Source organism: Mobula birostris, chromosome 1 (genome assembly GCF_030028105.1).
Source record: "Mobula birostris isolate sMobBir1 chromosome 1, sMobBir1.hap1, whole genome shotgun sequence".
NCBI classification, from domain to species: Eukaryota; Metazoa; Chordata; class Chondrichthyes; order Myliobatiformes; family Myliobatidae; genus Mobula; species Mobula birostris.
Genome location: NC_092370.1, coordinates 221,629,292 through 221,644,514, shown reverse-complemented (window position 1 = coordinate 221,644,514; position 15,223 = coordinate 221,629,292). Strand labels below are relative to the sequence as shown.

Below are 15,223 nucleotides of genomic sequence, written 5' to 3'. Positions count from 1 at the left end.
GAAGTACAATGTTGGAAAGTGTATGGTTATGCACTTTGGCAGAAAAAATAAACGGGCAGACTATTACTTAAATGGGGAAAGAATTCAAAGTTCTGAGATGCAACGGGACTTGGGAGTCCTCATACAGGATATCCTTAAAGTTAACCTCCAGGTTGAGTCAGTAGTGAAGAAGGTGAATGCAATGTTGGCATTCATCTCTAGAGGAATAGAGTATAGAGCAGGGATGTGATGTTGAGGCTCTATAAGGCACTGGTGAGACCTCACTTGGAGTACTGTGGGCAGTTTTGGTCTCCTTATTTAAGAAAGGATGTGCTGACGTTGGAGAGGGTACAGAGAAGATTCACTAGAATGATTCCGGGAATGAGAGGGTTAACATATGAGGAACGTTTGTCTACTCTTAGACTGTATTCCTTGGAGTTTAGAAGAATGAGGGGAGACCTCATAGAAACATTACGAATGTTGAAAGGCATGGACAGAGAGGATGTGGCAAAATTGTTTCCCATGATGGGGGAGTCTAGTACGAGAGGGCATGACTTTAAGGATTGAAGGGCACCCATTCAGAACAGAAATGCGAAGAAATTTTTTTAGTCAGAGGGTGGTGAATCTATGGAATTTGTTGCCACGGGCAGCAGTGGAGGCCAAGTCATTGGGTGTATCTAAGGCAGAGATTGATAGGTACCTGAGTAGCCAGGGCATCAAAGATTATGGTGAGAAGGCGGGGGAGTGGGACTAAATGGGAGAATGGATCAGCTCATGATAAAATGGCGGAGCAAATTTGATGGGCTGAATGGCCGACTTCTGCTCCTTTGTCTGATGGTCTTATGGTCTTAAAAAATTACACAACTATTTTAAATGTCTATGTCCCCTTATCCTGTTCATGTCTCTTTCACCAGTGGAAATATCACAACATCTCTCCCTTTTAAGCTCCTTTTGGATCTTGGACAAGGTCATCATCCATTCCTTGGAACTACAAGGAATACAAAATCAAAGTGGTCATCCCCTCTTGGAATGACAACCCACATATTCCAGGAATTAACCTGGTGAATCTCTATTGAACTGTCTCCAATATCATTATCTTCTTTATGAAGAAGGAGACCAAAACTGTTCACATATTCAGGTGCGGCCTCACCAACATCCTGTACAATTGTAACACAACTTCCCTATTCTTAAACTCCAACCCCTTCACAATAAAGGCCAACATGTTGTTTGCCTTAGTAACAACCTGTTAGACCTGCCAGCTAACTTCTTGTGATTCATCAATAACAGCACAAAGATCCTGATCTTCACTCACTTGCAGTGTCTCTCCTTTTAGATAATAATCTGACTTTTGATTCCTCTCTCTAAAGTGCATGACCTTACACACCCCTACATTAAAACACATTTTGCCAAGACTTCAACCAATCACTCAGTCTATTGTTTGCCCAATATGTCTGTCTTAATTTGCCTATCAATCAATCTCTCATTTGCCAAGTTTTCAGGCAATCATTCAACTTATCCAGTAGAGGTGAAATGCTTCAACCCAAAGGTTAACTGTTCATTTCCTCCACAGATGCTGCCCAACCCACTGAGTTCCTCTAACAGTTTTGCTTTATCTCCCCCAATTCATTCTCTTCATATACCATTGCAAAACCACAATCACAGAAATGTAACTTCTCACTGACTGTCATATCAAACTCGGAAGTTTTACTGTTATATCAAATTTGGAAATCCAGCAATGTCCAAACACCACATCAGGAGGTAACCTGCCATCAAGGCAAGAAATCGGAAGCATCACCCACATACTTCTACTCTTCTGTCTTTCCCTATATATTTGACAAATATATTGTAAATATATTTGTCAAATATTTACTTCCCCCACTTCCCAACGTGTCTCTGACACTGTTTAGGGCATAAAACTGGCCGTGTAGCCAGAAAGTAAACTTTTGGTGAGGTGGAGTTTCCCTAAGCTTTTCAGATTCAAATCATCAGGCCTACTTGCTCAACTAATCAAGAGAGCAGAATGTGTTAGGCATCAGAGTGAGATGCTAATGTCAGCTATCCATCAATCATTCTCCAATCACATCCTGAGGGACTTGCCTCAATATGTGAGTTCAGTGATAACAATGGAACACTCACAAATTGGTGAAGGAACTCAGCAGGTCAAGCAGCATCTATGGAGAGGAATAAACAGTTGATTAAGTCCTGATGAAGGGCCTTGACCAGAACCATCAGCTGTTTATTTCCCTCCCTAGATTCTGCCTGACCTGCTGAATTCCTCCAGTATTGCCTTCCAGGTTCTGAGGTTCCGCAGCTCCGCAGATAATGATATTGGAGACAGTTCAATAGAGATTGAACTGCAGGGTCTCTCTCCCTCCCCCTCTCCTGCTCTCCACGCTCTCTCGTTTCTTGCTGATTCTCCGGTCGGAGAATGTGAGGGAAAAAAGTGGCATGACAGACTTTATCATCGTAAATCAGTGAGTTATTTTGTTATGTCTCCCCTCTCACTGTGGAAGGGGACACTTCTCTTTTCCTTTATTGGGAGCAAGAGAGCCTGTGGTATGTGAACAATTAGTTTTTTTTGTTCTGCAGATTGTGGTCTTTATTGGGGGCTTTGCCTTTACATGCTTGGTGGGTGGAGGTGCTGATGCTTGTTTTTTGCTGAAGTAACTGCCGGTCATTTTCTTCGGCAGTTGAACGGGGCACGACTGCGCAAGCGCGTGTAAGTCGGACCGTGAGGCAGTGGGAGTATTAAAAAGAGAGCAGATTAACGGAGTGGGCGATGGAGTAGAGGGGGCAGAGTAGGAAGGCTTTGGCTCCTGAGGCTTTGGCGACCAGAAGCTGAGGAAGAGCTTCACTCCAAGTGAGGTAAGGTTGGGTAGGTTCCTTTAATAAATCTAAGTACCTTAGGAGCAGGTAATGGAGGCAGTGAGGGCAGTTGAGTGCTCCGTTTGCAGGATGTGGGAAGTTAGGGCGAGCACAATGGTCCCTGATAACTACACCTGTGAAAGGTGCATCCAGCTGCAGCTCCTGACAAACCAAGTTAGGGAACTGGAGCTGGAGCTGGATGAACTTCGGATCATTCGGGAGGCAGAGGCAGAAATAAACAGGGAGTTACAGGGAGATAGTCACCCCTAAGAGTCAGGAGACGGGTAGCTGGGTGACTGTCAGGAGAGGGAAGGGGAATAGACAGAATGAGCAGAGCACCCCTGTGGCCGTTCCCACCAATAATAAATACATCATTTTGGATACTGTTGGTGGGGACGACCTACCAGGGACAAGTTGCAGTGGTTGCATCTCTGGCACCGAAATGGGACCCTCAGCTCAGAAGGGAAGGAGGGAAAAGAGGAGAGCAGTAGTGATAGGGGATTCGATAGTTAGGGGGACAGATAAGAGCTTCTGTGGAAGAGATCGAGAATCCTGGATGGTCTGTTGCCTCCCTGGTGCCAAGGTCCGCGATATCTCAGATCAAGTTCTCGGTATTCTCAAGAGGGAGGGTGAGCAGCCTGACGTCGTGGTCCGTGTTGGGACCAATGATGTGGGTAGAAAGAGTGTGAGTTTAGGGAGTTAGGCACCAAGTTAAAGGACAGGACCTCCAGGATAGCAATCTCAGGATTGCTACCAATGCCACGTGCAGGCGGGTTTAGAAATAGTAAGATAGCGCAGATCAACACGTGGCTGAAGGCATGGGGCAGGAGGGAGCGCTTCAGATTTATAGATAACTTGGCAGTTTTCCAGGGAAGGTGGGACCTGTTCTGACAGGACGGTCTACATCTGAACTGGACGGGGACAAATATTCTTGTGGGTAGGTTTGCTGGAGAGGCTCTGGTGGATTTAAACTAGATATGAGGGGGGAGGGGAACCAGAGTGTAGGAACAGATGTAGGGAAGAAGGAAGAAAAAGAAAATAGTAAAATTAGTTGCACAGTTAGTGATAAACAGAGAGTAAGGTGGAAAATTTCTTAAATGCATTTATTTTAATGCTAGGAGCATTGTAAGAAAGGTGGATGAGCTTAAAGCATGGATTGATACTTGGAAGTATGATGTGGTAGCTATTATGGAAACATGGTTACAGGAGGGGTGTGATTGGCAACTAAATATTCCTGGATTTAATTGCTTCAGGTGTGATAGAATTGGAGGGACAAGAGGGGGAGGTGTTGCATTGCTTGTCAGAGAAAATATTACAGCGGTGCTCTGGCAGGATAGATTAGAGGGCTCGTCTAGGGAGGCTACCACCCAGCCTGTGGAAGGCAGCCAGTGAGTGAGTGGGCCAGTGAAGGAGTGGAGCTTTGAGGCTTTGACTCGAGAGATTCTGGCAGTTTTCGCAGTTGGTCTGTGCAATCAAGTCAATCAAGATTTGAATAGATCAGCAGAAAGCCGTTGATTAGACAATCAAGATTTGAATAGCTCAGACTCAGCAGAAAGCAGCTGATTGGGCAATCGAGGTCAGGTGACCAAGCATTTTGAAAAGCTCAAACACATAAATAGAGGGTTAGCTCAAGCGGAGTGGCCTGTGAGTGAGTGGGCCAGTGAAGGAGTGGAGCTTTGAGGCTCTCTTTGAGGGATCTCTTCTGGGGAAGGTGGGACCTGAACTCGAGGGGGAGCAATAGCCTTGCAGGTAGGTTTGCTAGCATGGTTTGGGAGGGTTTAAACTAATTTGCAAGGGGGATGGGACCCGGAGCGATAGACCAGTGAAAGAAGTGCATGGAGTAAAGCCAGATCTGACATATAGGGAGGCCTTGAGGAAAGAGAAGCAGAATAAAGGGTGTAAAGATAGTAAGGTAGAAGGGCTGAAGTGTGTGTACCTCAATGCAAGAAGCATCAGGAACAAAGGTGATGAACTGAGAGCTTGCATACATGGAATTACGATGTAGTGGCCATTACAGAGACTTGGCTGGCACCAGGGCAGGAATGGATTCTCAATATTCCTGGATTTCAGTGCTTTAAAAGGGAGGGGGGGAGGGGGGGAGGGGGGGAGGGGGGGAGGGGGGGAGGGGTGGCATTACTGGTCAGGGATACTATTACAGCTACAGAAAGGGCGGGTAATGTAGCAGGATCCTCTTTTGAGTCAGTATGGGTGGAAGTCAGGAACAGGAAGGGAGCAGTTACTCTATTGGGGGTATTCTATAGGCCCCCTGGTAGCAGCAGAGATACAGAGGAGCAGATTGGGAAGCAAATTTTGGAAAGGTGCAAAAATAACAGGGTTGTTATCATGGGTGACTTTAACTTCCCTAATATTGATTGGCACCTGATTAGTTCCAAGGGTTTAGATGGGGCAGAGTTTGTTAAGTGTGTCCAGGACGGATTCCTGTCACAGTATGTGGACAGGCCGACTAGGGGGAATGCCATACTAGATCTAGTATTAGGTAACGAACCAGGTCAGGTCACAGATCTCTCAGTAGGTGAGCATCTGGGGGACAGTGACCACCGCTCCCTGGCCTTTACCATTATCATGGAAAAGGACAGAATCAGAGAGGACAGGAAAATTTTTAATTGGGGAAGGGCAAATTATGAGGCTATAAGGCTAGAACTTGTGGGTGTGAATTGGTATGATGTTTTTGCAGGGAAATGTACTATGAACATGTGGTCGATGTTTAGAGATCTCTTGCAGGATGTTAGGGATAAATTTGTCCCAGTGAGGAAGATAAAGAATGGTAGGGTGAAGGAACCATGGATGACAAGTGAGGTGGAAAATCTAGTCAGGTGAAAGAAGGCAGCATACATGAGGTTTAAGAAGCAAGGATCAGATGGGTCTATTGAGGAATATAGAGAAGCAAGAAAGGAGCTTAAGAAAGGGCTGAGAAGAGCAATAAGGGGACATGAGAAGGCCTTGGCAAGTAGGGTAAAGGAAAACCCCAAGGCATTCTTCAATTATGTGAAGAACAAAAGGATGACGGGAGTGAAGGTAGGACCAATTAGATATAAAGGTGGGAAGATGTGCCTGGAGGCTGTGGAAGTGAGTGAGGTCCTCAATGAATACTTCTCTTTGGTATTCACCAATGAGAGGGAACTTGATGACGGTGAGGACAATATGAGTGAGGTTGATGTTCTGGAGCATGTTGATATTAAGGGAGAGGAGGTGTTGGAGTTGTTAAAATACATTAGGACGGCTAAGTCCCTGGGGCATGATGGAATATTCCCCAGGCTGCTCCACGAAGTGAGGGAAGAGATTGCTGAGCCTCCGGCTAGGATCTTTATGTCCTTGTTGTCCACAGGAATGGTACCGGAGGATTGGAGGGAGGCGAATGTTGTCCCCTTGTTCAAAAAAGGTAGTAGGGATAGTCCGGGTAAAATTATAGACCAGTGAGCCTTACGTCTGTGGTGGGAAAGCTGTTGGAAAAGATTCTTAGAGATAGGATGTATGGGCATTTAGAGAATCATGGTCTGATCAGGGACAGTCAGCATGGCTTTATGAAGGGTAGATCGTGTCTAACAAGCCTGATAGTTCTTTGAGGAGGTGACCAGGCATATAGATGAGGGTAGTGCAGTGAATGTGATCTACATGGATCTTAGTAAGGCATCTGACAAGGTTCCACACGGTAGGCTTATTCAGAAAGTCAGAAGGCATGGGATCCAGGGACGTTTGGCCAGGTGGATTCAGAATTGCTTGCCTGCAGAAGGCAGAGGTTCATGGTGGAGGGAATACATTCAGATTGGAGGGTTGTGACTAGTGGTGTCCCACAAGGATCTGTTCTGGGACCTCTACTTTTCGTGATATTTATTAACGACCTGGATGTGGGGGTAGAAGGGTGGGTTGGCAAGTTTGCAGACGACACAAAGGTTGGTGGTGTTGTAGATAGTGTAGAGGATTGTTGAAGGTTGCAGAGAGACATTGATAGGTTGCAGAAGTGGGCTGAAAAGTGGCAGATGGAGTTCAACCCGGAGAAGTGTGAGGTGGTACACTTTGGAAGGACAAACTCCAAGGCAGAGTACAAAGTAAATGGCAGGATACTTGGTAGATTGGAGGATCAGAGGGAACTGGGGGTACATGTCCACGGATTCCTGAAAGTTGCCTCACAAGTAGATAAGAGTAATTAAGAAAGCTTATGGGCTATTGGCTTTCATAAGTCGAGGGACAGAGTTGAAGAGTCGCGATGTAATGATGCAGCTCTATAAAACTCTGGTTAGGCCACACTTGGAGTACTGTGTCCAGTTCTGGTCGCCTCACTATAGGAAGGATGTGGAAACATTGGAACGGGTAAAGAGGAGATTACCAGGATGCTGCCTGGTTTAGAGTGTATGCATTATGATCAGAGATTAAGGGAGCTAGGGCTTTACTCTTTGGAGAGAAGGAGAATGAGAGGAGACATGATAGAGGTGTACAAGATATTAAGAGGAATAGACAGAGTGGATAGCCAGCGCCTCTTCCCCAGGGCACCACTGCTCAATAGAAGAGGACATGGCTTTAAGGTAAGGGGTGGGAAGTTCAAGGGGGATATTAGAGGAAGGTTTTTTACTCAGAGTGGTTGGTGCATGGTATGCACTGCCTGAGTCAGTGGTGGAGGCAGATACACTAGTGAAGTTTAAGAGACTACTAGACAGGTATATGGAGAAATTTAATGTGGGGGATTATATGGGAGGCAGGGTTTAAGGGTCAGCACAACATTGTGGGCTGAAGGGCCTGTAATGTGCTGTACTATTCTATGTTAACACACTTTTCGTCCCTCTTCCCTCTGGGAGAAGGCTTAGGAGCTTGAAGACTCGTAGGGCCAGATTTGGGAACAGCTTCTTTCCAACTGTGATAAGACTGCTGAACGGATCCTGACCTGGATCTGGGCCGTACCTTCCAAATATCCAGACCTGCCTCTCAGTTTTTTTGCACTAGCTTACTTTCTATTTTTCTATTTTCTATTTATGGTTTATAATATAAAATTTTAATATTTACTATTGATCTGTAATCCAGGGAGCGGGAAGTGCAGAATCAAATATCGCTGTGATGATTGCACATTCTAGTATCAATTGTTTGGCGACAATAAAGTATTTGGGTGGAATTGAGGAATGGGAAAGGTGCAGTAACTCTTATGGGGGTGTATTATAGACCACCAAATGGGCAGCGAGAATTGGAGGAGCAAATTTGTAAGGAGATAGCAGATATTAGTAGTAGGCACAAGGTTGTGATTGTGGGAGATTTTAATTTTCCACACATAGACTCGGAAGCCCATACTGTAAAAGGGCTGGATGGTTTGGAGTTTGTAAAATGTATGCAAGATAGTTCTTTGCAGCGATACATAGAGGTACCATCGAGAGAAGGGGCAGTGTTGGATCTCCTGTTGGGGAATGAGATAGGTCAGGTGAAGGAGGTTTGTGTTGGGGAGCACTTCGCGTCCAGTGATCACAATGCTATTAGTTTCAATATAATTATGGAGAAGGATAGGACTGAACCCAGGGTTAAGATTTTTGATTGGAGAAAGGCAAATTTTGAGGAGATGTAAAAGGATTTAGAAGGAGTAGATTGGGACAACTTGTTTTATGGGAAGGATGTAATAGAGAAATGGAGGTCATTTAAAGGTGAAATTTTGAGAGTACAGAATCTTTATGGTCCTGTTATGTTAAAAGGAAAGGTTATAAGTTTGAGAGAGCCATGGTTTTCAAGGGATATTGGAAACTTAGTTTGGAAAAAAAAGAGAGATCTACAATAAATACAGACAGCATGGAGTAAATGAAGTGCTCGAGGAATATAAAGAATGTAAAGGCATCCGTTAGTCTTGCGAGACCATGGATCTGCGCCTGGAAAGTCTTCACTCTCCAGGGCGCAGGCCTGGGCAAGGTTGTATGGAAGACCAGCAGTTGCCCATGCTGCAAGTCTCCCCTCTCCACAACAACAATGTTGTCCAAGGGAAGGGCATTAGGACCCATACAGCTTGGCACCAGTGTCATCGCAGAGCAATGTGTGATTAAGTGCCTTGCTCAAGGACACAACACGTTCCCTCGGCTGGGGCTCGAACTCATGACCTTCAGGTCGCTAGTCCAATGCCTTAACCACTTAGCCACGTGCCCACATTAAAGAATGTAAAAAGAATCTTAAGAAAGAAATTAGAAAAGCTGAAAGAAGATATGAGGTTGCTTTGGCAAGTAGGGTGAAAATAAATCCAAAGGGTTTCTACCATTATATAAATAGCAAAAGGATAGTGAGGGATAAAATCAGTCCCTTAGAGAATCAGAGTGGATGGCTATGTGCGAAGCCAAAAGAGATGGGGAGATTCTTTACAATTTCTTTTCTTCGGTATTCACTAAGGAGAAGGATATTGAATTGTGTAAGATAAGGGAAACGGGTAGGGAAGTTATGGAAACTATGATGATTAAAGAAGTAGTAGTACTGGAGCTTTTAAGGAATATAAAAGTGGATAAGTCTCCAGGTCCTGACAGGATATTCCCTAGGACATTGAGGGAAGTTAGTGTTTGAAATGACAGAAATATTTCAAATGTCATTAGAAACGGGGATGGTGCTGGAGGATTGGCATATTGCTCATGTTGTTCCATTGTTTAAAAAGGGTTCTAACAGTAAACCTAGCAATTATCAGCCTGTGAGTTTGACCTCAGTGGTGGGTAAATTGATGAAAAGTATTCTTAGAGTTGGTATATATAATTATCTGGATAGACAGGGTCTGATTAGGAACAGTCAACATGGATTTGTGCATGGAAGGTCATGTTTGACAAATCTTATTGAATTTTTTGAAGAGGTTACTAGGAATGTTGACGAGGGTAAAGTGGTGGATGTTGTTTATATGGACTTCAGTAAGGCCTTTGACAAGGTCCCACACGGAAGGTTGGTTAGGAAGGTTCAATCATTAGGTATTAATATTGAAGTAGTAAAATGGATTCAGCAGTGGCTGGACGGGAGACACCAGAGAGTGGTGATGGAAAACTGTTTGTCAGATTGGAGGCCGGTGACTAGTGGTGTGCCTCAGGGATCGGTACTGGGTCCAATGTTATTTGTCATATACATTAATGATCTGGATGATGGGGCGGTAAATTGGATTAGTAAGTATGCAGATGATACTAAGATAGGTGGAGTTGTGGATAATGAAGCAGGTTTTCAAAGCTTGCAGAGAGATTTAGGCCAGTTAGAAGAGTGGGCTGAAAGATGGCAGATGGAGTTTAATGCTGATAAATGTGAGGTGCTACATTTTGGTAGGACTATAGGACATATATGGTAAATGGTAGGGCATTGAAGAATGCAGTAGAACAGAGGGATCTAGGAATAATGGTGCATAGTTCCCTGAAGGTGGAATCTCATGTGGATAGGGTGGTGAAGAAAGTGTTTGGTATGCTGGCCTTTATAAATCAGAGCATTGAGTATAGGAGTTGGGATGTAATGTTGAAATTGTACAAGGCATTGGTGAGGCCAAATTTGGAGTACTGTGTACAGTTTTGGTCACCAAATTATAGGAAAGATGTCAACAAAATAGAGAGAGTACAGAGAAGATTACTAGAATGTTACCTGGGTTTCATCACCTAAGTTACAGAGAAAGGTTGAACAAGTTGGGTCTTTATTCTTCGGAGCATAGAGGGTTGAGGGGGGACTTGATAGAGGTGTTCAAAATTATGAGGGGGATAGATAGAGTTGACGTGGATAGGCTTTTTCCATTGAGAGTGGGGGAGATTCAAACAAGAGGACATGAGTTGAGAGTTAAAGGGCAAAAGTTTAGGGGTAACATGAGGGGGAACTTCTTTACTCAGAGAGTGGTGGCTGTGTGGAATGAGCTTCCAGCAGAAGTGGTTGAGGCAGGTTCGATGTTGTCATCTAAAGTTAAACTGGACAGCTATATGAACAGGAAAGGAATGTAGGGTTATGGGCTGAGTGCAAGTCGGTGGGACTAGGTGAGAGTAAGAGATCGGCACAGACTAGAAGGGTTGAGATGGCCTGTTTCCGTGCTCTAATTGTTATATGGTTATATTAAGTGGGGGAGGGGGAGGGTCACTGCTTTGCTGCTGCTTGTTTGTGAGAGCAGGGATCTTTGGGGTTCTAATGCTTTTACAGTCACTCATTGTTTGGGGCACTCTTCATGGATGTCTGCGAAGGACAAGAGTTTCAGGATGTATATTGTATACATTTCTTTGAAATTAAATGAAACTACTGATTGAAACTAATGTGTGCATGCTGCCCTAGATTTCCAGCATCTGCAGAGTCTATTGTGTTTGTGAATGGACAATGGTTCAGCTTTCTTCTGATCACTTGAGACTGGCTTCATCAACCAAAGCCACAGTAGCACAGCCTGTTTAATCAAACAGCAGAAATGTAACTGAGAACCCATCTACTTACTCAGGTTCACAACAGGCCAAGATGAATAACAGCTGAGATGATTGCTTCAGTGTGGTGTTTTGTTTGAGTGTGGCTGTGAGTGAATTTGAGGGATCAGTGTGATTTGTCTTCCATGTTTAATTCATCCATGTGACTGGGATGTTGCTGGTTTAGGCAGGTCCATTCCTATTTGCCCCCACACTGGGTGGCTCAACAAGCCATTTCAGAAGGCTATTAAAATTCCACCACATTGTTGTAGTCTGAAGTACATATAGACTGGACAGAATTAGTGAACCAGGTGGGCTTCTGACTGTGCAATAGTTACATGGCACCATTATGATGAGCAACTTACTTAAAAAATCCAAATTTAATTAATTACTTTCATTTTAATTGTTCAAAATCCTCAATTGCCAAAGTGGGATTCAAACTATCGATCCATATTTGGCTAGTCCAGGGGTCAACACTGAAGATAGGAGCCAGAAGATCAATTGGTAGTCCAGAAGTCAAAGTCTGGAGTTGAGACTGGAGGTCTATCATTGAGTTAGATGACTGTCCTCACATGTAGATGGGTAGGTGTGTGGGTTGGAGGGAGAAAAGGGGTTAGCTTTGCTGATATTTTGTTGTTTGTTGTGTCCTGGTTTGTAGTGTGCCGTGTTATTTTGTGAGCATTTTGAGTGTGGTATGTTTGCGCCAGAATGTGTGGTGACACTTGCGAGCTGCCCGCAGCACATCCCTAGGTGTTAGCGCAAACGACACATTTCACTGTATGTTGCAATGTACATGTGATAGATAAATGAATCTGAAACTCAAGCCACTGATCAACAGGGTATGAGATCTCACTGCTCTCTCTTTAAAAGATGGCAGTCATACATGTATGAAAACCCAGTGTGAAAAGGTTGCAAGGACCAGAACTCGAAACAAGCTGTGCATTTGAAAATGGATCAGCTTTTGCTTTGAAGCTGCATCTCAGAGTGTGTTCCATACCACGACTTGAAGTTGTTCGAACTGTTTCAGTCTCGTAATAGCTCTGTTCTGCTGTGATACCAGTGGAAACCGTCTCCTTCTGCAGGTATCGATTGAGTTCCATCTGAATGAGATATTGGTCCTCCTGCTGCATCGGACGATTCTTCCGGCTTTTCAACTGGAGAGCTGTTGCCTCTGTACATCCTGAACAAGCCACAGACAGCTATATAATTGATCCATCTTCAACAGACTATTCATTTCAACCAACTAAAGACAAAAATCACCTACATATATACAGCACCTTATCCTGAATGATCAGTTTGAGTGCCTTAGGTACTGTTGGGCAGCTCAATTTTAGATCTCTGCACTCCTCCATTTCTGACTCTACTCCATCCCTGCCCTTCATTGCTTACTGTTGCTGGCTGTGCCAACAGCTGCTGAACACCATCCCAAACCTCCACATTTCAACAATCCTCTCTTCTTTTTCACTCCTTCAGAAAACCTGCCTTTTGAAGTAATCATATCACTTCTACCATCTTCCTGCATGGCTTGGATGTCAAATTCTCTAATTAAGCATCTGATAACCTCCTTGGGATATTGCCACATTAAGGTCACTCTGAAAATGCAATAACATCAGAAGATGTTAGAAATACTCCAACAGATCAAGCAGCATCTGTGGAGAGAGAAATACAACAGGACAAAGATCTTTCTTCGGAATGTTCCTGAGTATCTCCAGTATTTTGTTTTTATACTTCAAATTTCCAGAAGACAATTATTTTACTTTGGTGCATAACTGCAAAAAGTTTAAGTCAAAAATGTTAGAGGACTTCAGGAAAATGTTGTGCCTATCTTGAGATTGCCGTGTAATCTTTGATGTTCAGCTGAATGGATCAAGAGGACCCATGACTCTTCAAGCATTAGTCAAGAGGTAACAATGCAAAGGACCATTGAAGCTTACATGATAATAGATCATTTTAGCAGATGCGATTACACTGAAATTCTACAAAAGCATCGTGATACCCTCCCTGCCTTGCTACCTGCCCATTTGAAATATTATAGTCATAGAGTTATACAACATATAAACAGAGCCTTCGGTCCACTTGAATTGTCCATTACTCATCTATAATAATTCAATTTACCAGCATATTCAGATTTTCTCACTGTTACTGCTGAGCAGGACGTATAGAAGTCTGAAGTCCTACGATTGCCATGGATCTGTTTGTGACTGTGGGGGAGTTTTGGTGCAAAATAAAACAATCTGCAGTCTTCTGTCCCCACTGTCTTGAATAATTTACATTGTAGGAATCCATTTACCTATGATGCTACTGCAAGCTAGATTACTTGTGCATTTGACAATAAACTTGAATTGACTTGAGCATTTGGTCAAAATGATTCAAGATCTCATCTGGATATTTTTAAAATGTTATGAGAGTACTTTGCATCTTGCATACACTGGAATTTAGTTCTATCTGCCACTGTTTCCATAAGACATGGGAATAGAATTAGGCCATTTGGTCCATTGAGTCTGTTCCGCACTTGACCATGGCTGATTTATTTTCCCTCTCAACCCCATTCTTCATGTAATCTTTGATGTTCTTACTAATTAAGGACCTAGCAACCTCCACTATAAATATATCCCATGATTTTGTCTCCACAGTTGTCATTGGCAATGAATTCCACAAATAGACCCCCTCTGGCTAAAGAAATTCCTCCTCATCTCTGTTCTGAAGGGATCTCCTTTTATTTGGAGGCTACGCCCTCTGGTCCTAGACTTACCCCCTCCTCCCCCACAGGAAACATCCTTACTACATCCAATCTTATCTAGGTCTTTCAATATTTGGTAGGTTTCATTGATGAGCCCAGCTCATCAATATCAGTCTGCAACCCATCAGCTATCAGCTTCCAGCATTTACTATGTTGTATTTTTCAGTTCTTTCACCATCATCAGAAGCTGACTAACACTGGAAATGAGAAAGCAGCAACACACAAGTTCAGGAAGATAACAACTCAAGTGACAGCACTGGGTCTCTGGAAGGCAAAGCATATGCTGCTTTCCTTGACTGATCTGCTCTCATCTGCCTAACTTGAATTAAGGCAGTAAATTTCCATATTGGAATAAAGTATTTTATAAAACATAAAATACAAGACGCTACAGAATGAAATTGAATATTTTATTAGTTTACTAATCTTATATCTTGTAGATAAGAGAAAATAAAATCTCGTCCTGGCCTGTTAAATAATTTGAATTAACTTTGTGGGAAAAATATATCAGATTAAAAATTAGCTTTATTTGTCACATGTACATTCTGTGTCAACAATCAACACAGTCCGAGGATGTGCCAGGAGGTGCCTGCAAGTGTCGCCATGCTTCAAGTGCCAGCAGAGTAAGCTCACAACTTACTAAGTGGTGGGTGTGAGGAGAGTAAACAAGAGTGGGATGGAATGTGGGTAAGTCACCCTTTTGGTAACTACAGACTAATCACCAGGCAAGTAGTCACACAGCAGACAGCCTGAGAATGATGCAATGTTTAACACATAAAGGAAAGATGAAAATCAGGAAGAGAAATTCATACATTCCAAGAACAAAAAAATTCCTCAAGGACTGACCTGGCAGTAGGATGGTTCCAAACATATCCAGGAGCAGGTGGACCTGTCGTGGAGACAGGAAGAATTTGATGCATTCTATCTGCCCCTCCACATCCAGCTGTAGAAGATAAAAACAGTTTAGTCACATCCTCTTAAACACTAGAATATTAGAAGCAAGAGGAAGCCATTCAGCCTCTTGAACCTGCAATGTCATTCAATAAAGTCACGGATAATCTTTTACCTCAGTGTTACTTCCTTATTTTTGTATCACTAGATTTAATTTAAAACAACAATCTCTGTCTTGAACATAGTCAGTGACTAAGACTCTACAACTTTTCAGTATAGAGACTTCCAAAATTCACCGCTCCCTAGATAAAAGATCCTTCTTTTCATTTTAGAGATGTAAAAGATAATAAGTTTAGATCGAGTGGCCAGCCAGAGACTTTTTCCCAAGGTG

At 43.3% G+C, this 15,223-nt stretch overlaps 1 protein-coding gene across 5 annotated transcripts in view; it reads right to left on the bottom strand.

The window, feature by feature from the left end:
• The window catches only part of LOC140204942 (autophagy-related protein 2 homolog B-like), a 177,898-nt gene that overhangs the window by 116,760 nt on the left and 45,915 nt on the right, over positions 1–15,223 (bottom strand). For 4 of the 5 annotated variants that reach the window (XM_072271939.1, XM_072271956.1, XM_072271964.1 and 1 more), the window contains exons 7-8: positions 14,788–14,884; positions 12,202–12,384 (exon numbers count right to left, since the gene is read on the bottom strand). In XM_072271939.1, the coding sequence (XP_072128040.1) occupies positions 12,202–12,384; positions 14,788–14,884 (280 nt within the window). The remainder of the gene's footprint in view (positions 1–12,201; positions 12,385–14,787; positions 14,885–15,223) is intronic. The other variant, XM_072271973.1, reaches the window with a different exon arrangement.